Raw genomic sequence first — 21055 nt, forward strand, 5'->3', positions numbered from 1 at the left:
ATACACTAACACACACACACATGCGTAGCACCCCGTATTATCGGCATATTCAACAGCGTTTAAGACATATATTACCTTCAACGGTGTCCTTGTGATCAAGCCATCAATGTTTTGTCATTATTGGTGTCATCAAAATGTTAACTAACGGGTTAGCAATTAGCATGTTTGACATTTCAGTAGAAATACTAATACATTTCAGTAGAAATACTAATACTAATATCAGCTTTTTGATAAGTGGTTTACACCGATAATACGTCCCATATTATCGGCATACCAGTTATTGGCCACCTTACTATTTTGTTCAATTACAAGATATATTCCTTTAATTGTGTTCAAAAAAGAGACACCAACCTTGTATCCGAAGTGTTTACTAGATAGTTCACAAGCTGGCCTTCCGGTAAAAAGATTATTACTTGCCTGAAATCCATTAGCAATTTTTCAGAGGTAAAAAGTTGGATATTAAATGATGTGTGGTCTGTCGTGCTGTCGATTTTACAATATACAGCGTGTCCCACAACATGGGGATATATACATTTGTTTTTTTGAAAACTGTCAAAATCTAACTTAACTTACATACACTGCAATGAAAATCGCTGCTCAGCTATCTAGAAGGGTGTCTTTAGTCGCAAAATGTACCGTTATTTTCCAGTCCATTTAAATGTTGAGCTCTCGAGGCGATTTAATCCTCTAACCACTAGAGACGTCCGAAGTTAGGGGGTGTCTGATGTTGGGGGAAAATGTGCTATATTTCAGCCCTATTCCTGAGCCTTACAGCAAAACGTGGGCCTTTAAATGGCGTTCTGTTCATTATGGTTCATTATGATGGCAGACAATGTTTGTGTGAGCACTGAGTGTTGTCTTCAGTATGTCACCCTTACAGATGGCTGTCAGAAGGCAGGATGAAGAGACGTAGGGCTACAATCCCGATGGGTAGAGTGTAATTGATCACTATTAGAGGATGACCGTGACATTTCACACTGTCCCACTGGAGTGGTTCAGTGTTACTGTGACCCCGGTGGCATTTTGGGCGGCCATGTTGGACCAAAATGACCCATCTGATTGTTCTATCAAATAGCGAAGATTCCCTTCTCTTTCCACCGATTCAGGAAGTACAGAGCTAGGTTTAAGGTCTACTGTCCACTAGGTGTAGGCTGTGTCATGACCGGTAGGTACTTACAGACAGGGCTGGAAAGCTACCAGTCATTTACAAAAGTTACTGGAATCTACAGTAATTTTGGTAATTAACACAAAATCTATGGCATTTTATTGTAACTTACTGATCAACTTCTGATCAGTCTTCTCCTTGTATGAGCTGAAAGTTTAGAGGGACGGCCAGGTCTTGGTAGATTTGCAGTGGTCTGATACTCCTTCCATTTCAATATTATCGCTTGCACAGTGCTCCTTGGGATGTTTAAAGCTTGGGAAATCTTTTTGTATCCAAATCCGGCTTTAAAATTCTTCACAACAGTATCTCGGACCTGCCTGGTGTGTTCCTTGTTCTTCATGATGCTCTCTGCGCTTTTAACGGACCTCTGAGACTATCACAGTGCAGGTGCATTTATACGGAGACTTGATTACACACAGGTGGATTGTATTTGTCATCATTAGTCATTTAGGTCAACATTGGATCATTCAGAGATCCTCACTGAACTTCTGGAGAGAGTTTGCTGCACTGAAAGTAAAGGGGCTGAATAATTTTGCATGCCCAATTTTTCAGTTTTTGATTTGTTAAAAAAGTTTGAAATATCCAATAAATGTCGTTCCACTTCATGATTGTGTCCCACTTGTTGTTGATTCTTCACAAAAAAATACAGTTTTATATCTTTATGTTTGAAGCCTGAAATGTGGCAAAAGGTCTTAAAGTTCAAGGGGGCCGAATACTTTCGCAAGGCACTGTATTTCATGCTGACATCCTCATATTAAACACCAATGGTATTCACTAAGTTAATGGTTTATATTCAGGATCATGTTTCACAGCTTTGTCATTCTATTTTAAAATCATTTTATTGAATTAATTCATATAATTTGACATGTTATAAAGGCAACAGAGGGCCAGAGATGATTAGAACGCTTCCAGTAATACACCCTCCCTTTGCAACCGTACTTACAGACAGTGCACCACGGTACGTCCCTCTCCCCCGTCATACTCCTCCTGCCACTTGTCCACCTGGCGGATGAGCTTGAGGAAGGAGCGCTTGGAGACGGGGGTGTCCCGGTACATGGGCCAGCCCAGGAACTGGAACTGCTGCACCATGCGGTACCCGTCCTGCGGCTGGACAGAGAGACATGATGTTAGAATGACTGTGTGTGTGTGCGAGTGGGAGGGAATGTGTGTGTGTTCTGTCTCGTACCCGTGCAGCGTTGTAGACACGGAATATCCTGCTGATGATGTCCTCCTCCAGGTCAGCTGACACAAACTCCACCTGGATGGGCCCGTGGCGGTGCACACCGTTCTCCGGCCAGTACTGGGGACACAGCTGCACACACACACACTTATTGCATACACATTTAAAATGAGACATTTGAATAAACTGAGAAGTGGCTGACAATCGACACCTTCGCTTTGAGCAATGACAACCGAGCCGTTCTATCTGAGAGACGAAGTCGCATTGTTTGAGGATTGAGGAACACCTACTTTGAGGTGAGAAGTGAGAATTGCTAAGGCTAACAAGTGAGCATGTCACTGACTTCTAGGGACTTCCTAAAATGGATTCTGTATTGAGAGCGAAACACTTTCTATTGAGCCTAATCCACAATGACACACACTAGGGCATTCCACCATATCAGTGTACCCTGTTTGCCTGGCTACAGTCAGAAACGGGTACGAGAGGCTACTGTAGCCAGCCAAGGGGGCGATGTTGCAAGGGAAAGCTGCTACACACCATTTTTTGATCCCTGTTACATTTTGACAGACAGGGCCCCAGGCCTGAACGCCCAGAGTCAGTTTGAGGCAGACGCCTTCCCCTCTTTATGGGTTTATCTAACCATACACTGGTCTGTTCTCCTTTCTATGGGAGGATAGGGCCCCTGGACTTTTGGTAGTTGACCAAAACCATTGTCCTCATGCACTTTATTAAATGATAAACATATGTTTCTATAGACCTCCAAATCTGGAAGGTCTGTGTTTGATGGTAGAGTAAATGTTGGCATGGTTGACTGGCCTCTCTTACCTGTGCTGGGTCTACGTCGTTGAGCATCACTATGGAGGTGCAGTGGTAGTCCAGCGCCAGCCTCCAGAAGTCTTTGACCGTGTTGGGCAAGGGGTGCTGGGTAACGATGAAAGCTGACGGCTGCTTGTAGCTCTGTGGAGGAAGAGGAGGAGGAAGTCCATCTACTTTGTCTACTAGAATAGTAGTATTCTAAATAAACGTTCCAGAGATAATGGACACGTCGTCAGACTCTTGGGGGTCATAATGAGGTCAGATCTCCAGTTCACGATACTATGTCTGTTCCTTAAGGAGTCATGAACAAGAAACGTAGTTCATTAGTTCCAGATATTTATGTGCATTATAAATTAATTCCACTATCAACACTGCTACCACATAGCAAATCCATATCTGCTGCTATGATGACTAATGAGTATAATTGATGACACTTTATTTCCATTAAACCAATCCAAACAGTCATATTGCTGTGTTAGACAAAAAAAAACACATTGCAATTGTTTTGGTTAGGTTATTTCCATGACGATGGGATGAATCAATCCAAAGCCATCTGTTTTTAATCATTTTCAATAAGGACATAATTGTTGGTGGAAGCACAGAGAAAAAGCAATAGACATTCATCAACATGATATGCTGACAGTCCCCTTACTGTTTAGGTTTGGCTGGAAAATGGCTGGCTAAGGAACGTGGGGTGATTATTATAGAGATGGATAGGCAATTTACCCACCAGCTTTTTAACCACAGGTGCCCCAAGACTGCTGAGTCACCAAATCTGATCTCCCTCTGTTCCTCCCTCTGGCCCTCTCTCCGTTCCTCCCTCTGGCCCCCTCTCTCTCTCCGTTCCACCCTCTGGCCCCCTCTCTCTCTCCGTTCCACCCTCTGGCCCCCTCTCTCTCTCCGTTCCTCCCTCTGGCCCCCTCTCTCTCTCCGTTCCTCCCTCTGGCCCCCTCTCTCTCTCCGTTCCTCCCTCTGGCCCCCTCTCTCTCTCCGTTCCTCCCTCTGGCCCCCTCTCTCTCTCTCCGTTCCTACCTCTGGCCCCCTCTCTCTCTGTTCCTCCCCCTGGCCCCCTCTCTCTCCGTTCCTCCCCCTGGCCCTCCCTCTCTCTCCATTCCTCCCCCTGGCCCTCCCTCTCTCTCTCTCCGTTCCTCCCCCTGGCCCCCTCTCTCTCCGTTCCTCTCCCTGGCCCCCTCTCTCTCCGTTCCTCTCCCTGGCCCTCCCTCTCTCTCCGTTCCTCTCCCTGGCCCTCCCTCTCTCTCCGTTCCTCCCTCTGGCCCTCCCTCTCTCTCCGTTCCTCCCTCTGGCCATCCCTTTCTCTCCGTTCCTCCCTCTGGCGCCCCCTCTCTCTCAGTTCCTCTCCCTGGCCCTCCCTCTCTCTCCGTTCCTCCCTCTGGCCCTCCCTCTCTCTCCGTTCCTCCCCCTGGCCCCCTCTCTCTCCGTTCCTCTCCCTGGCCCCCTCTCTCTCCGTTCCTCTCCCTGGTCCCCTCTCTCTCCGTTCCTCTCCCTGGCCCCCTCTCTCTCCGTTCCTCTCCCTGGCCCCCTCTCTCTCCGTTCCTCTCCCTGGCCCTCCCTCTCTCTCCGTTCCTCTCCCTGGCCCTCCCTCTCTCTCCGTTCCTCCCTCTGGCCCTCCCTCTCTCTCCGTTCCTCCCTCTGGCGCCCCCTCTCTCTCCGTTCCTCCCTCTGGCCCTCCCTCTCTCTCCGTTCCTCCCTCTGGCCCTCCCTCTCTCTCCGTTCCTCCCTCTGGCGCCCCCTCTCTCTCCGTTCCTCTCCCTGGCCCCCTCTCTCTCCGTTCCTCTCCCTGGCCCCCTCTCTCTCCGTTCCTCTCCCTGGCCTCCTCTCTCTCCGTTCCTCTCCCTGGCCCCCTCTCTCTCCGTTCCTCTCCCTGGTCCCCTCTCTCTCCGTTCCTCTCCCTGGCCCCCTCTCTCTCCGTTCCTCCCCCTGGCCCCCTCTCTCTCCGTTCCTCCCTCTGGCTCCCTCTCTCACACTGTGTGTGCGTTTGCGTCTCACTCACTAACTCACTCTGTGTGTCACTCACTCACTCCCTCTGTGTGTCACTCACTCACTCCCTCTGTGTGTCACTCACTCACTCCCTCTGTGTGTCACTCACTCACTCCCTCTGTGTGTCACTCACTCACTCCCTCTGTGTGTCACTCACTCACTCCCTCTGTGTGTCACTCACTCACTCCCTCTGTGTGTCACTCACTCACTCCCTCTGTGTCACTCACTCACTCCCTCTGTGTCACTCACTCACTCCCTCTGTGTCACTCACTCACTCCCTCTGTGTGTCACTCACTCTGTGTCTTTCACTCTCTGTGTGTGTGTCTCACTCTCTGTGTGTCTCACTCACTCACTCTGTGTGTGTGTGTCTCACTCACACTCACTCTGCGTGTCTCACTCATACTCACTGTGCGTGTCTCACTCATACTCACTGTGCGTGTCTCACTCACTCACTGTGCGTGTCTCACTCACTCACTGTGCGTGTCTCACTCACTGTGCGTGTCTCACTCACTCACTGTGCGTGTCTCACTCACTCACTGTGCGTGTCTCACTCACTCACTGTGCGTGTCTCACTCACTCACTGTGCGTGTCTCACTCACTCACTGTGCGTGTCTCACTCACTCACTGTGCGTGTCTCACTCACTCACTGTGCGTGTCTCACTCACTCACTGTGCGTCTCTCTCTCACTCACTGTGTGTGCGTTTGCGTCTCACTCACTAACTCACTCTGTGTGCGTTTGCGTCTCACTCACTAACTCACTCTGTGTGTCACTCACTCACTCACTCACTCTGTGTGTCACTCACTCACTGTGTGTCACTCACTCTGTGTGTCACTCACTCACTCACTCTGTGTGTCACTCACTCTGTGTGTCACTCACTCACTCACTCACTGTGTGTCACTCACTCACTCACTCACTCACTCACTCACTCACTCACTCACTCACTCACTCACTCACTCACTCACTCACTCACTCACTCTGTGTGTCACTCTGTGTGTCACTCACTCACTCACTCTGTGTGTCACTCACTCACTCACTCTGTGTCTTTCACTCTCTGTGTGTGTGTCTCACTCTCTGTGTGTCTCACTCACTCACTCTGTGTGTGTGTGTCTCACTCACACTCACTGTGCGTGTCTCACTCACACTCACTGTGCGTGTCTCACTCACACTCACTGTGCGTGTCTCACTCACACTCACTGTGCGTGTCTCACTCACACTCACTGTGCGTGTCTCACTCACACTCACTGTGCGTGTCTCACTCATACTCACTGTGCGTGTCTCACATACTCACTGTGCGTGTCTCACTCACTCACTGTGCGTGTCTCACTCACTCACTGTGCGTGTCTCACTCACTCACTGTGCGTGTCTCACTCACTCACTGTGCGTGTCTCACTCACTCACTGTGCGTGTCTCACTCACTCACTGTGCGTGTCTGACTCACTCACTGTGCGTGTCTCACTCACTCACTGTGCGTGTCTCACTCACTCACTGTGCGTGTCTCACTCACTCACTGTGCGTGTCTCACTCACTCACTGTGCGTGTCTCACTCACTCAATCTGTCTGTGTCTCTCTCTCACTCACTGTGTGTGCGTTTGCGTCTCTCTCACTCACTCACTCTGTGTGTGTCTCTCACTCTGTGTGTGTCTCTCACTCTGTGTGTGTCTCTGTCTCTTACTCACTCACTCTCTGTGTGTGTCTCACTCACTCACACTCACTCTGCGTGTGTGTTTCACTCTCTGTGTGTGCGTCTCACTCACTCTGTGTGTGTGTGTGTGTCTCACTCTGCGCGTGCGTCTCACTCTGTGTGTGTGTGTCTCACTCACTCTGTGTGTGTGTGTGTCTCACTGCGCGTGCGTTCCACTCCCAGTGTGTGTGTCTCACTCTGTGTGTGTGTGTGTGTCTCACTGCGCGTGCATTTCACTCTCTGTGTGTGTGTCTCACTCACTCTGTGTGTGTGTCTCACTCTGCGCGTACGTCTCACTCTGTGTGTGTCTCACTCACACTCACTCTGCGTGTGTGTGTTTCACTCTCTGTGTGTGCGTCTCACTCACTGTGTGTGTGTGTGTCTCACTCTGCGCGTGCGTCTCACTCTGTGTGTGTGTGTCTCACTCACTCTGTGTGTGTGTGTGTGTGTGTGTGTCTCACTGCGTGTGCGTTTCACTCCCTGTGTGTGTGTCTCACTCTGTGTGTGTGTGTGTGTGTCTCACTCTGTGTGTGTGTGTGTGTCTCACTCTGTGTGTGTGTGTGTGTGTCTCACTCTGTGTGTGTGTGTGTGTCTCACTCTGTGTGTGTGTGTGTGTCTCACTCTGTGTGTGTGTGTGTGTCTCACTGCGCGTGCGTTTCACTCTCTGTGTGTGCGTCTCACTCACTCTGGCGCGTGCGTCTCACTCACTCTGCGCGTGCGTCTCACTCACTCTGCGCGTGCGTCTCACTCACTCTGCGCGTGCGTCTCACTCACTCTGCGCGTGCGTCTCACTCACTCTGCGCGTGCGTCTCACTCACTCTGCGCGTGCGTCTCACCTCACTCTGCGCGTGCGTCTCACTCACTCTGCGCGTGCGTCTCACTCACTCTGCGCGTGCGTCTCACTCACTCTGCGCGTGCGTCTCACTCACTCTGCGCGTGCGTCTCACTCACTCTGCGCGTGCGTCTCACTCACTCTGCGCGTGCGTCTCACTCACTCTGCGCGTGCGTCTCACTCACTCTGCGCGTGCGTCTCTCACTCACTCTGCGCGTGCGTCTCTCACTCACTCTGCACGTGCGTCTCTCACTCTGCGCGTGCGTCTCTCACTCTGCGCGTGCGTCTCTCACTCTGTGTGTGTCTCTCACTCTGTGTGTCTCTGTCTCTTACTCACTCACACTCTGTGTGTGTCTCACTCACTCACACTCACTCTGCGTGTGTGTGTTTCACTCTCTGTGTGTGCGTCTCACTCACTCTGTGTGTGTGTGTGTGTCTCACTCTGCGCGTGCGTCTCACTCTGTGTGTGTGTGTCTCACTCACTCTGTGTGTGTGTGTGTGTCTCACTGCGCGTGCGTTCCACTCCCAGTGTGTGTGTCTCACTCTGTGTGTGTGTGTGTGTGTCTCACTGCGCGTGCATTTCACTCTCTGTGTGTGTGTCTCACTCACTCTGTGTGTGTGTCTCACTCTGCGCGTACGTCTCACTCTGTGTGTGTCTCACTCACACTCACTCTGCGTGTGTGTGTTTCACTCTCTGTGTGTGCGTCTCACTCACTGTGTGTGTGTGTGTCTCACTCTGCGCGTGCGTCTCACTCTGTGTGTGTGTGTCTCACTCACTCTGTGTGTGTGTGTGTCTCACTGCGTGTGCGTTTCACTCCCTGTGTGTGTGTCTCACTCTGTGTGTGTGTGTGTCTCACTCTGTGTGTGTGTGTGTGTGTCTCACTCTGTGTGTGTGTGTGTGTGTCTCACTCTGTGTGTGTGTGTGTGTGTCTCACTCTGTGTGTGTGTGTGTGTCTCACTCTGTGTGTGTGTGTGTGTGTGTCTCACTCTGTGTGTGTGTGTGTGTGTCTCACTCTGTGTGTGTGTGTGTGTGTCTCACTCTGTGTGTGTGTGTGTGTGTCTCACTCTGTGTGTGTGTGTGTGTGTCTCACTCTGTGTGTGTGTCTCACTCTGTGTGTGTGTGTGTCTCACTCACTCTGCGCGTGCGTCTCACTCACTCTGCGCGTGCGCCTCACTCACTCTGCGCGTGCGCCTCACTCACTCTGCGCGTGCGCCTCACTCACTCTGCGCGTGCGCCTCACTCACTCTGCGCGTGCGCCTCACTCACTCTGCGCGTGCGCCTCACTCACTCTGCGCGTGCGCCTCACTCACTCTGCGCGTGCGCCTCACTCACTCTGCGCGTGCGCCTCACTCACTCTGCGCGTGCGCCTCACTCACTCTGCGCGTGCGCCTCACTCACTCTGCGCGTGCGCCTCACTCACTCTGCGCGTGCGCCTCACTCACTCTGCGCGTGCGCCTCACTCACTCTGCGCGTGCGCCTCACTCACTCTGCGCGTGCGCCTCACTCACTCTGCGCGTGCGCCTCACTCTGCGCGTGCGCCTCACTCTGCGCGTGCGCCTCACTCTGCGCGTGCGTGTCTGTGTGTCTCACTCTGTGTGTGTGTCTGTGTGTCTCACTCTGTGTGTGTGTCTGTGTGTCTCACTCTGTGTGTGTGTCTGTGTGTCTCACTCTGTGTGTGTGTCTGTGTGTCTCACTCTGTGTGTGTGTCTGTGTGTCTCACTCTGTGTGTGTGTCTGTGTGTCTCACTCTGTGTGTGTGTCTGTGTGTCTCACTCTGTGTGTGTGTCTGTGTCTCACTCTGTGTGTGTGTCTGTGTCTCACTCTGTGTGTGTGTCTGTGTGTCTCACTCTGTGTGTGTGTCTGTGTGTCTCACTCTGTGTGTGTGTCTGTGTGTCTCACTCTGTGTGTGTGTCTGTGTGTCTCACTCTGTGTGTCTTCACTCTGTGTGTGTGTCTGTGTGTCTCACTCTGTGTGTGTGTCTGTGTGTCTCACTCTGTGTGTGTGTCTGTGTGTCTCACTCTGTGTGTGTGTCTGTGTGTCTCACTCTGTGTGTGTGTCTGTGAGTCTCACTCTGCGCGTGCGTTTCACTCTGTGTGTGTGTGTCTCACTCTGCGCGTGCGTTTCACTCTGTGTGTGTGTGTGTCTCACTCTGCGCGTGCGTTTCACTCAGTGTTTGGCAAATCTTCCCTATATGTAGAGTACTGACTGAACACTGACCAATCTACATGATTATATTTCACCACAAGGATAAAAAATTACAGTTTTAGTATCAACTTTCCAGCAGTACATTTACATCTAATGACTTACACACGGACTGACATGGCAAGTCATTAAAAAAGGTTACGAGCGAGTGTGCTCAAGTTCATGTATGTGTGTGTGTGTTCCTGTGTGTGTGAGACGTACGTCCATGAGGGCAGCGTTAATGTAGTTGGAACTCTCTCCGTCGATGGTGATGAGGAAGGGCAGACAGCGGTCTGGCGGGAGGACGTCCATACAGCGGTTCTTCTCGTGGTTCCTGGGGAGCAGGGCGATGCTGCAGTCCTCCACACGCAACGTAGGAGTCACCATGTTCAGAGTCTGGAGGGAGGGGGGATATGAGCACTCCAAGACACAATTGGACATGAGTGAAGTCCACTAATATACCACATATCCACGTATGATGAACAATGCACACACGCTGGCCCAAGCCACATACCCTGAATTCCTCTTTGATCTGGCTGGAGTTGGTCTGGGGGTCCAGGCGGTTCATGTCATAGTAGACCGATCGTAGCTGGTTGGCTGGGACGGTGGTGTCCCCGCACAGACACGCCTCCAAGATGGCGTCGTGGATGAACACATACTGCTCCTGTAGGACAGAGGAGGGCCCAGGATATAGTGAGGGACAGACAGCCATGCTACACCTAAACAGGAAGGACTCACATCACCATTAAAGTGCAGGTAGTGAACACTGCCAGAAAGACGACCTAACAACAGTGATGACCGACTCAAGCCAGTTTACGTTTCAACATTTATTAGTCGTATGTACGGAATATGCATGGTATACATCGTCCAATGAAATGCTTACTTGCGGGGTCCTTTTTTACAACAATAAGAAATAAGAAAATATAAGAATATGAACATAAAGTAAATGACTCCGTAGAATAGAATCGAGTCGATCCAAGCAGTCGGACGCGTGCTTGTCTTGTCCCACGTAAATAGTCGGTTTAGTTGTTTATTTCATATACATTTTTAATCTCACTTTCCACCTACGATCTAAATATAATTTCCTGCAACCTGTCTCCCCCAATGTGGTACGGATCTGCTATTTTTATACGTTATAACTGGAACCTCCATCAGGAGCTAACCAGCTAACTAGCTACCAGCTAGTAGTCACTGTTAGCCACGGCTAGCAGTCTTCACCTTTAGTTCGGACACCAGCCAGCTTTAGTAACCGGACGGTTGCAAGTTCAAATCCCCGAGCTGACAAGGTACAAATCTGTCGTTCTGCCCTTGAACAGGCAGTTAACCCACTGTTCCTAGGCCGTCATTGAAAATAAGAATTTGTTCTTAACTGACTTGCATAGTTAAAGGTCAAATTAAAAATTAAAAAAGGTAGGTCAATACCTGCCAGTCTGCACAGCGCGATATCAACCCAAAGCATATCAGACTTCTTTTCTCCACCACATCACCGGATTCATGCCGCAAGCTCTGGGCCATTACACCGGATCATCGCAGCTAGCTAACTGCAACTGAGTAGCTACTGCTGGTTAACGCCTCTGTCCCGAAGCAAGCACCAGTTAGCCTTGAGCTAGCCTCGAGCTAGGCCCATCTCCCGGCTAGCCGAAGAGGCATACCCACTAATTTGTGGGCTACAATACCTCTTTTGCCAATTGGCCTGGACCCTTTATTGCCGACAGGTTTCAACACTCTTTTCTGTTGCGATGTCCCCGAAGACCCATCTGCGAGTCCCGACCCGCTAGCTTTCTAAACGACGTGCCTCCCGCTCGCCTAGCATAGTAGCGACTACGAATGGCTCCCTGACTCACCTATGGCTGCTCATTGGACCCTATGAGCACTCGGCTACACATGCCTCTCTAATGTAAATATGTCTTGTCTTCTGCTGTTTCGGTGTCTCCAGAGATGCAAGCTCTCTCATCATCACTCAATGCCTAGGTTTACCTCCACTGTACTCTCATCCTACCATACCCTAGTCTGTACATTATGCACTGAATCTATTCTACCACGCCCAGAAATCTGTTCCTTTTATTCTATGTTCCCAACGCACTAGACAACCTATTCTTATAAGCTGTACCCTTATCCTATTCCTCCTCTGTTCCTCTGGTGATGTAGAGCTTAACCCAGGCCCTGTAGCCCCCAGCTTTACACCAGGAGCTCTCATTTGTTATTTTCTGTAACCGTAAAAGCCTTGGTTTCATGCATGTTAACATCAGAAGCCTCCAACCTAAATTAGTTTTATTCACTGCTTTAGCACACTCCGCCAACCCGGATGTCCTAGCAGTGTCTGAATCCTGGCTTAGGAAGGCCACCAAAAATTCTGACATTTCCATCCCCAACACAAGATAGAACTCACCCTGTCTGTCTGTCTCTCACCCTGTCTGTCTCTCTCTCACCCTGTCTGTCTGTCTGTCTGTCTGTCTCTCTCTCACCCTGTCTGTCTGTCTCTCTCTCACCCTGTCTGTCTGTCTGTCTGTCTCTCTCTCTCACCCTGTCTGTCTGTCTGTCTCTCTCTCTCACCCTGTCTGTCTGTCTGTCTCTCTCTCTCACCCTGTCTGTCTGTCTGTCTCTCTGTCTGTCTCTCTCTCTCACCCTGTCTGTCTGTCTGTCTGTCTGTCTCTCTCTCTCTCACCCTGTCTGTCTGTCTCTCTCTCACCCTGTCTGTCTGTCTGTCTCTCTGTCTGTCTCTCTCTCACCCCGTCTGTGTCTGTCTCTCTCTCACCCCGTCTGTATGTCTGTCTGTCTCTCTCTCACCCTGTCTGTCTGTCTGTCTGTCTCTCTCTCACCCCGTCTGTCTGTCTGTCTCTCTCTCACCCCGTCTGTCTGTCTGTCTCTCTCTCACCCCGTCTGTATGTCTGTCTGTCTCTCTCTCACCCTGTCTGTCTGTCTGTCTGTCTGTCTCTCTCTCTCACCCTGTCTGTCTGTCTGTCTGTCTGTCTGTCTCTCACCCTGTCTGTCTGTCTGTCTCTCTCTCACCCCGTCTGTCTGTCTGTCTCTCTCTCACCCCGTCTGTCTGTCTGTCTGTCTCTCTCTCACCCTGTCTGTCTGTCTGTCTCTCTCTCTCACCCTGTCTGTCTGTCTGTCTGTCTGTCTGTCTGTCTGTCTGTCTGTCTGTCTGTCTGTCTGTCTGTCTGTCTGTCTGTCTGTCTCTCTCTCACCCTGTCTGTCTGTCTGTCTCTCTCTCACCCCGTCTGTCTGTCTGTCTCTCTCTCTCTCTCACCCCGTCTGTCTGTCTGTCTCTCTCTCACCCCGTCTTTCTGTCTGTCTCTCTCTCACCCCGTCTGTCTGTCTGTCTCTCTCTCACCCCGTCTGTCTGTCTGTCTGTCTCTCTCTCACCCCGTCTGTCTGTCTGTCTGTCTGTCTCTCTCTCACCCTGTCTGTCTGTCTGTCTCTCTCTCTCTCTCTCACCCTGTCTGTCTGTCTGTCTCTCTCTCTCTCTCTCTCACCCTGTCTGTCTGTCTGTCTGTCTGTCTGTCTCTCTCTCTCACCCTGTCTGTCTGTCTGTCTCTCTGTCTGTCTCTCTCACCCTGTCTGTCTGTCTGTCTCTCTCTCTCACCCTGTCTGTCTGTCTGTCTCTCTGTCTGTCTCTCTCTCTCACCCTGTCTGTCTGTCTGTCTGTCTCTCTCTCACCCTGTCTGTCTGTCTCTCTCTCACCCTGTATGTCTGTCTGTCTCTCTGTCTGTCTCTCTCTCTCTCACCCCGTCTGTGTCTGTCTCTCTCTCACCCCGTCTGTCTGTCTGTCTGTCTCTCTCTCACCCCGTCTGTCTGTCTGTCTCTCTCTCACCCCGTCTGTATGTCTGTCTGTCTCTCTCTCACCCTGTCTGTCTGTCTGTCTCTCTCTCTCACCCTGTCTGTCTGTCTGTCTGTCTGTCTGTCTCTCTCTCACCCTGTCTGTCTGTCTGTCTCTCTCTCTCTCACCCCGTCTGTCTGTCTGTCTCTCTCTCACCCCGTCTGTCTGTCTGTCTGTCTGTCTGTCTGTCTCTCTCTCACCCCGTCTGTCTGTCTGTCTGTCTCTCTCTCACCCCGTCTGTCTGTCTGTCTGTCTGTCTGTCTCTCTCTCACCCCGTCTGTCTGTCTGTCTGTCTGTCTCTCTCTCACCCCGTCTGTATGTCTGTCTGTCTCTCTCTCACCCCGTCTGTATGTCTGTCTGTCTCTCTCTCACCCCGTCTGTCTGTCTGTCTCTCTCTCTCACCCTGTCTGTCTGTCTGTCTGTCTGTCTCTCTCTCACCCTGTCTGTCTGTCTGTCTCTCTCTCTCTCACCCCGTCTGTCTGTCTGTCTCTCTCTCTCTCACCCCGTCTGTCTGTCTGTCTCTCTCTCACCCTGTCTGTCTGTCTCTCTCTCACCCTGTCTGTCTGTCTCTCTCTCTCACCCTGTCTGTCTGTCTGTCTGTCTGTCTGTCTGTCTGTCTGTCTGTCTGTCTGTCTGTCTGTCTGTCTGTCTGTCTCTCTCTCACCCCGTCTGTCTGTCTGTCTGTCTGTCTGTCTGTCTGTCTGTCTGTCTGTCTGTCTGTCTGTCTGTCTGTCTGTCTGTCTGTCTGTCTCTCTCTCACCCCGTCTGTCTGTCTGTCTCTCTCTACCCCGTCTGTCTGTCTGTCTGTCTGTCTCTCTCTCACCCCGTCTGTCTGTCTGTCTGTCTCTCTCTCACCGCGTCTGTCTGTCTGTCTGTCTCTCTCTCACCCCGTCTGTCTGTCTGTCTGTCTGTCTGTCTGTCTCTCGCTCACCCCGTCTGTCTGTCTGTCTCTCGCTCACCCCGTCTGTCTGTCTGTCTCTCTCTCACCCCGTCTGTCTGTCTGTCTCTCTCTCTCACCCCGTCTGTCTGTCTGTCTCTCTCTCACCCCGTCTGTCTGTCTCTCTCTCACCCCGTCTGTCTGTCTGTCTCTCTCTCACCCCGTCTGTCTGTCTGTCTGTCTGTCTCTCGCTCACCCCGTCTGTCTGTCTGTCTCTCTCTCTCTCACCCCGTCTGTCTGTCTGTCTCTCTCTCACCCCGTCTGTCTGTCTCTCTCTCACCCCGTCTGTTTGTCTGTCTCTCTCTCACCCCGTCTGTATGTCTGTCTGTCTCTCTCTCACCCTGTCTGTCTGTCTGTCTCTCTCTCTCACCCTGTCTGTCTGTCTGTCTGTCTGTCTCTCTCTCACCCTGTCTGTCTGTCTGTCTCTCTCTCACCCCGTCTGTCTGTCTGTCTCTCTCTCACCCCGTCTGTCTGTCTGTCTGTCTGTCTGTCTGTCTCTCTCTCACCCTGTCTGTCTGTCTCTCTCTCTCACCCTGTCTGTCTGTCTGTCTGTCTCTCTCTCACCCCGTCTGTCTGTCTGTCTCTCTCTCACCCCGTCTGTCTGTCTGTCTGTCTGTCTGTCTCTCTCTCTCACCCTGTCTGTCTGTCTGTCTGTCTGTCTCTCTCTCACCCCGTCTGTCTGTCTGTCTGTCTGTCTCTCTCTCTCACCCTGTCTGTCTGTCTGTCTGTCTGTCTCTCTCTCACCCCGTCTGTCTGTCTGTCTCTCTCTCACCCCGTCTGTCTGTCTGTCTCTCTCTCACCCCGTCTGTCTGTCTGTCTCTCTCTCACCCCGTCTGTCTGTCTGTCTGTCTCTCTCTCACCCCGTCTGTCTGTCTGTCTGTCTCTCTCTCACCCAGTCTGTCTGTCTGTCTGTCTGTCTGTCTGTCTGTCTGTCTCTCTCACCCCGTCTGTCTGTCTGTCTGTCTCTCTCTCACCCCGTCTGTCTGTCTGTCTGTCTCTCTCTCACCCCGTCTGTCTGTCTGTCTGTCTCTCTCTCACCCCGTCTGTCTGTCTGTCTGTCTCTCTCTCTCTCACCCCGTCTGTCTGTCTGTCTCTCTCTCTCTCACCCCGTCTGTCTGTCTGTCTCTCTCTCTCACCCCGTCTGTCTGTCTGTCTCTCTCTCACCCCGTCTGTCTGTCTGTCTCTCTCTCACCCCGTCTGTCTGTCTGTCTCTCTCTCACCCCGTCTGTCTGTCTGTCTCTCTTTCACCCCGTCTGTCTGTCTCTCTCTCTCTCACCCCGTCTGTCTGTCTGTCTCTCTCTCTCTCACCCCGTCTGTCTGTCTGTCTGTCTCTCTCTCTCTCTCACCCCCGTCTGTCTGTCTGTCTGTCTCTCTCTCACCCCGTCTGTCTGTCTCTCTCTCACCCCGTCTGTCTGTCTGTCTCTCTCTCACTCCGTCTGTCTGTCTCTCTCTCTCTCACCCCCGTCTGTCTGTCTGTCTCTCTCTCTCTCACCCCGTCTGTCTGTCTGCTCTCTCTCTCTCACCCCGTCTGTCTGTCTGTCTGTCTCTCTCTCTCTCTCTCTCTCACCCCGTCTGTCTGTCTGTCTGTCTCTCTCTCTCACTCCGTCTGTCTGTCTGTCTGTCTCTCTCTCTCTCACCCCGTCTGTCTGTCTCTCTCTCTCTCTCTCACCCCGTCTGTCTGTCTCTCTCTCTCTCACCCCGTCTGTCTGTCTGTCTGTCTCTCTCTCACCCCGTCTGTCTGTCTGTCTCTCTCTCAGCCCGTCTGTCTGTCTCTCTCCCACCCAGTCTGTCTGTCTCTCTCCCACCCCGTCTGTCTGTCTCTCTCCCACCCCGTCTGTCTGTCTCTCTCTCCCACCCCGTCTGTCTGTCTGTGTCTCTCTCACCCCGTCTGTCTGTCTCCCACCCCGTCTGTCTGTCTGTGTCTCTCTCACCTCGTCTGTCTGTCTCGCTCTCTCACCCCGTCTGTCTGTCTGTCTCACCCCGTCTGTCTGTCTGTCTCTCTCTCACCCAGTCTGTCTGTCTGTCTCTCTCTCACCCAGTCTGTCTGTCTGTCTCTCTCTCACCCAGTCTGTCTGTCTGTCTCTCTCACACCCCGTCTGTCTGTCTGTCTCTCTCTCACCCAGTCTGTCTGTCTGTCTCTCTCTCTCACCCAGTCTGTCTGTCTGTCTCTCTCTCTCTCACCCAGTCTGTCTGTCTGTCTCTCTCTCACCCCGTCTGTCTGTCTGTCTCTCTCTCTCTCACCCAGTCTGTCTGTCTGTCTCTCTCTCACCCCGTCTGTCTGTCTGTCTGTCTCTCTCTCACCCCGTCTGTCTCTCTCTCACCCCGTCTGTCTGTCTCTCTCTCACCCCGTCTGTCTGTCTCTCTCTCACCCCGTCTGTCTGTCTCTCTCTCACCCCGTCTGTCTGTCTCTCTCTCACCCCGTCTGTCTGTCTCTCTCTCACCCCGTCTGTCTGTCTCTCTCTCACCCCGTCTGTCTGTCTCTCTCTCACCCCGTCTGTCTGTCTCTCTCTCACCCCGTCTGTCTGTCTCTCTCTCACCCGGTCTGTCTGTCTCTCTCTCACCCGGTCTGTCTGTCTCTCTCTCACCCGGTCTGTCTGTCTCTCTCTCACCCCGTCTGTCTCTCACCCCGTCTGTCTCTCACCCCGTCTGTCTCTCACCCCGTCTGTCTCTCACCCAGTCTGTCTCTCACCCAGTCTGTCTCTCACCCAGTCTGTCTCTCACCCCGTCTGTCTCGCACCCAGTCTGTCTCGCACCCCGTCTGTCTCGCACCCCGTCTGTCTCGCACCCCGTCTGTCTCGCACCCCGTCTGTCTCGCACCCCGTCTGTCTCGCACCCCGTCTGTCTGTCTCTCTCGCACCCCGTCTGTCTGTCTCTCTCTCACCCGGTCTGTCTGTCTCTCTCTCACCCCGTCTGTCTCTCACCCCGTCTGTCTCTCACCCCGTCTGTCTCTCACCCCGTCTGTCTCTCACCCCGTCTGTCTCTCACCCCGTCTGTCTCTCACCCCGTCTGTCTCTCACCCCGTCTGTCTCTCACCCCGTCTGTCTCTCACCCCGTCTGTCTCTCACCCCGTCTGTCTCTCACCCCGTCTGTCTCTCACCCAGTCTGTCTCTCACCCCGTCTGTCTCGCACCCCGTCTGTCTCGCACCCCGTCTGTCTGTCTCTCACCCAGTCTCTTATGTTGTTTCCTAAGACTGTGCTGCATCCAAAAAGGCACTTGATTCTCTAAGTAGTGCACTACTTCTGCCCAAAGCCCATAGGGTGTCATTTGGGACACAGTTTGTGTCACCTCCACAGTGACCACTCCCATTGACCTCTCCTCTGTCAATACTTCCACACTTACTCTCTCTTTCCCGGTCTCCCTCTCCCGCTCGTCTTCTCAGGGGAAAAGGCCCCAGGCTTGACGTAAATCATTTATTATATCACATTTCAGAAACGTCTCAACTTGGGAGTGGAGGGTCAGTGTTTCCAGGTTAGGGGACTGTGACGTCCCCCTCTTGTCCTTGGATGTGGATTTGAAAGTGAAAGGGATTTGCAGGCCATACGGTTGTCACCAAAATACAGTGAATTATTATGATAAGACACGAACTGGCCTTTTGTGTACTGGGGAGAAGAATGTCATTTCTACCATTCTGTATGTCCTCCAAGAAAACTCTTGTAGTAGCTTTGCAGCTATACATTTTTCAGTTTATATATATTAAAATAATGGAAATGAAATCAAACAATGAAAAATTAATTCCGCCATGCATACATTTACATTTTTACTAATGACCACCAGCAGCATTGAGTAAAGCCTGTGTGTCTATGTACACTGATGACTCACCGTTATACACGTCAGCTACCACAGCAAGGGAAATCACTGCAGTCACTTTTACAATGGGTGGCTAGTAATAAACTAGTTCTAAATATATCAAGACAAAAAGTATCGTATTTGGGTCATTTGCTAAACCACATCTAAAAGTTTAAACAATTTAAAATACATAAAAATGCGACACCAGGAAACAGACGTATACCAATACTACCGAGGATTATATACACAAAAGTCAAAAGACTTCCATTTCGGTCCTGTGTGTTTGGGTTCAAGCGAGGACAATGTCATTCTTACCTCTGTCTGGACCATGTTAACTCTTCGTGAGCGCAGCTCTCTCACACAGTTGTAGATGTCGACCACACCCTCTCTCTCCGCCATGTCGAGCATGATGTCAATCACGATGAAACAGCCAGTCCTTCCCGCCCCAGCACTGAGAACACAGACACAGCGTGAGAACCAAAGCACATGTGGGAACACTCTTTATAGCAAAGCCCTGGTTGCCAAAATATCTGGGACTATTTGTATGGAAAACATCAGGGCAAGACATGCATGAGAGTCCAAACAGCTATGGGTGTGACAGACAATAGCAGATCCACTTTATTTAGTGTGGCTGTTGACTTGGTATTAGTATCTATTAGCTATGTCTTTCTGAGTCATACCAAATGGAGGGGAGAGCAAAAGAGACAGAGCCAGCCAACCAGTTAACCAGCCAACTGGGGAGCCAACCAACCAGTTAACCAGCCAACTGGGGAGCCAGCCAACCAGTTAACCAGTCAACTGGGGAGCCAGCCAACCAGTTAACCAGTCAACTGGGGAGCCAGCCAACCAGTTAACCAGTCAACTGGGGAGCCAGCCAACCAGTTAACCAGTCAACTGGGGAGCCAGCCAACCAGTTAACCAGCCAGCCAACCAACCAGTTAACCAGCCAACTGGGGAGCCAGCCAACCAGTTAACCAGTCAACTGGGGAGCCAGCCAACCAGTTAACCAGTCAACTGGGGAGCCAGCCAACCAGTTAACCAGCCAACTGGGGAGCCAACCAACCAGTTAACCAGCCAACTGGGGAGCCAACCAACCAGTTAACCAGCCAGCCAGCCAACCAACCAGTTAACCAGCCAGCCAACAAGTTAACCAGCCAGCCAACCAACCAGTTAACCAGCCAGCCAACCATTTAACCAGTTAACCAGCCAGCCAGCCAACCAACCAGTTAACCAGCCAGCCAGCCAGCCAACCAGTTAACCAGCCAGCCAGCCAACCAACCAGTTAACCAACCAGCCAGCCAACCAACCAGTTAACCAACCAGCCAGCCAACCAACCAACCAGTTAACCAGCCAGCAAACCAACCAACCAGTTAACCAGCCAGCTAGCCAACCAACCATTTAACCAGCCAGCCAAACAGCCAGACAGAGTGAGTGTGTGAGTCTGTGACCTGCAGTGGACCACCATGGGCCCGGCATTGGCAGGGGTCTTCGACTTCACCCTGCGTACGAAGCCCAGCAGGCCGGTGGTGTGGTAGGGTACCCCGTGGTCTGGCCAGCCAGTGAAGTGGAACTGACGGATCTCCCGGATCTCATGGGCTCCCCTCTGGAGAGACAAGAGAAAACACAGTTGAATACTTCATTTGGATTCACAAGTAACAAACTGTTGAGAGGTCTTGTTGTGACACACACCAGGCATGCACACCGAGGGTGGCTAACAATGAGGACTGCAGCTGAGGTCTACCCACTCCCCAAATAGACCCATCTCTCTCCTATCTCCCTCTCTCCCCCTTCCTCCTAAGCAGCATTTTGATCTTCTTCTTGAGCAGAACAGGGAGACAGGGACACTGATGACAAAGCCCATCTCTGGGGGGGGATTGAAACAGGAGAAGAACAGCTGGAGAACAGTGATGATTCACACACACAGCGAGCAGGCTGAATACAGACGGCAGGGCGGACACCCGTCAGAGCCTTGAGCATGCACGCCACACCCACACCCCAGGGGAAATATTCACAGCTCAGGGGAATAGAGTGGAAAGGCTTGGTAGCAGCCTGGAGTACAATAGGATGATGAACACTAAAAATGATTAGACCGACAGACAGGCATTCTTAAAGACAGATGGGCCTATTACGGAGGACGCCACTAGGAACACTCAGTAAAGTAGTTGGTAGCTGGGCATTGCCTAGGTGGGTGCAAGGAGTAAGACACCCCCGGTACAACGTGACGATCTGTCAAACCTAGGCACAATACATTCTAAACACTACACTATAATACAACGCAATGATTGACTTCCACTATCATGATCAAGTGGAGTGTCCCTACCTTTTCCACAGCGAAGGTCCTGATGACGTACTCTGACAGCAGCTGTGTCTCGATGAGGGTCACCTTCATGTCCCTGTAGATTTCAGTGTCGTCAGGCCAGTACTTACAGCACTTCACCTGAGGGGACACAGGGTGTAATGGGATGACCTGACTGCAGTAGAGGCTTGTCAACAACCTCTGTCCACAATACACACACGCTCCAGCACGTACGCCCATGGTGAAATAACTTCCGTCAGGGTGGAAACCTGCCTGAGATGTTCTTGGGATGAGTGTGTGCATGCAACTGAAGGAAGGTGTCTATTGTGGACATTGTTTGATATGCTGTTGTTGTGAG

At 51.6% G+C, this 21055-nt stretch overlaps 1 protein-coding gene across 7 annotated transcripts in view; it reads right to left on the reverse strand.

The window, feature by feature from the left end:
- Positions 1-2003: 2003 nt before the first annotated feature.
- LOC109909808 (receptor-type tyrosine-protein phosphatase mu) overlaps positions 2004-21055 on the reverse strand; it is a 309073-nt gene continuing 290021 nt past the window's right edge. For 3 of the 7 annotated variants that reach the window (XM_031796758.1, XM_031796761.1, XM_031796763.1), the window contains 8 exons: positions 20722-20838; positions 19850-20004; positions 18717-18852; positions 10369-10518; positions 10077-10250; positions 3171-3302; positions 2352-2477; positions 2005-2272 (listed from right to left, as the gene is read on the reverse strand). In XM_031796758.1, coding sequence (XP_031652618.1) covers positions 2105-2272; positions 2352-2477; positions 3171-3302; positions 10077-10250; positions 10369-10518; positions 18717-18852; positions 19850-20004; positions 20722-20838 — 1158 coding nt within the window. In that variant the 3' untranslated portion in view covers positions 2005-2104. Of the gene's footprint in view, positions 2273-2351; positions 2478-3170; positions 3303-10076; positions 10251-10368; positions 10519-18716; positions 18853-19849; positions 20005-20721; positions 20839-21055 lie in introns of all 7 variants that reach the window. The other 4 variants (XM_031796759.1, XM_031796760.1, XM_031796756.1 and 1 more) reach the window with 3 other exon arrangements.

This window comes from Oncorhynchus kisutch, linkage group LG18, assembly GCF_002021735.2.
Source record: "Oncorhynchus kisutch isolate 150728-3 linkage group LG18, Okis_V2, whole genome shotgun sequence".
Classification (NCBI taxonomy): domain Eukaryota; kingdom Metazoa; phylum Chordata; class Actinopteri; order Salmoniformes; family Salmonidae; genus Oncorhynchus; species Oncorhynchus kisutch.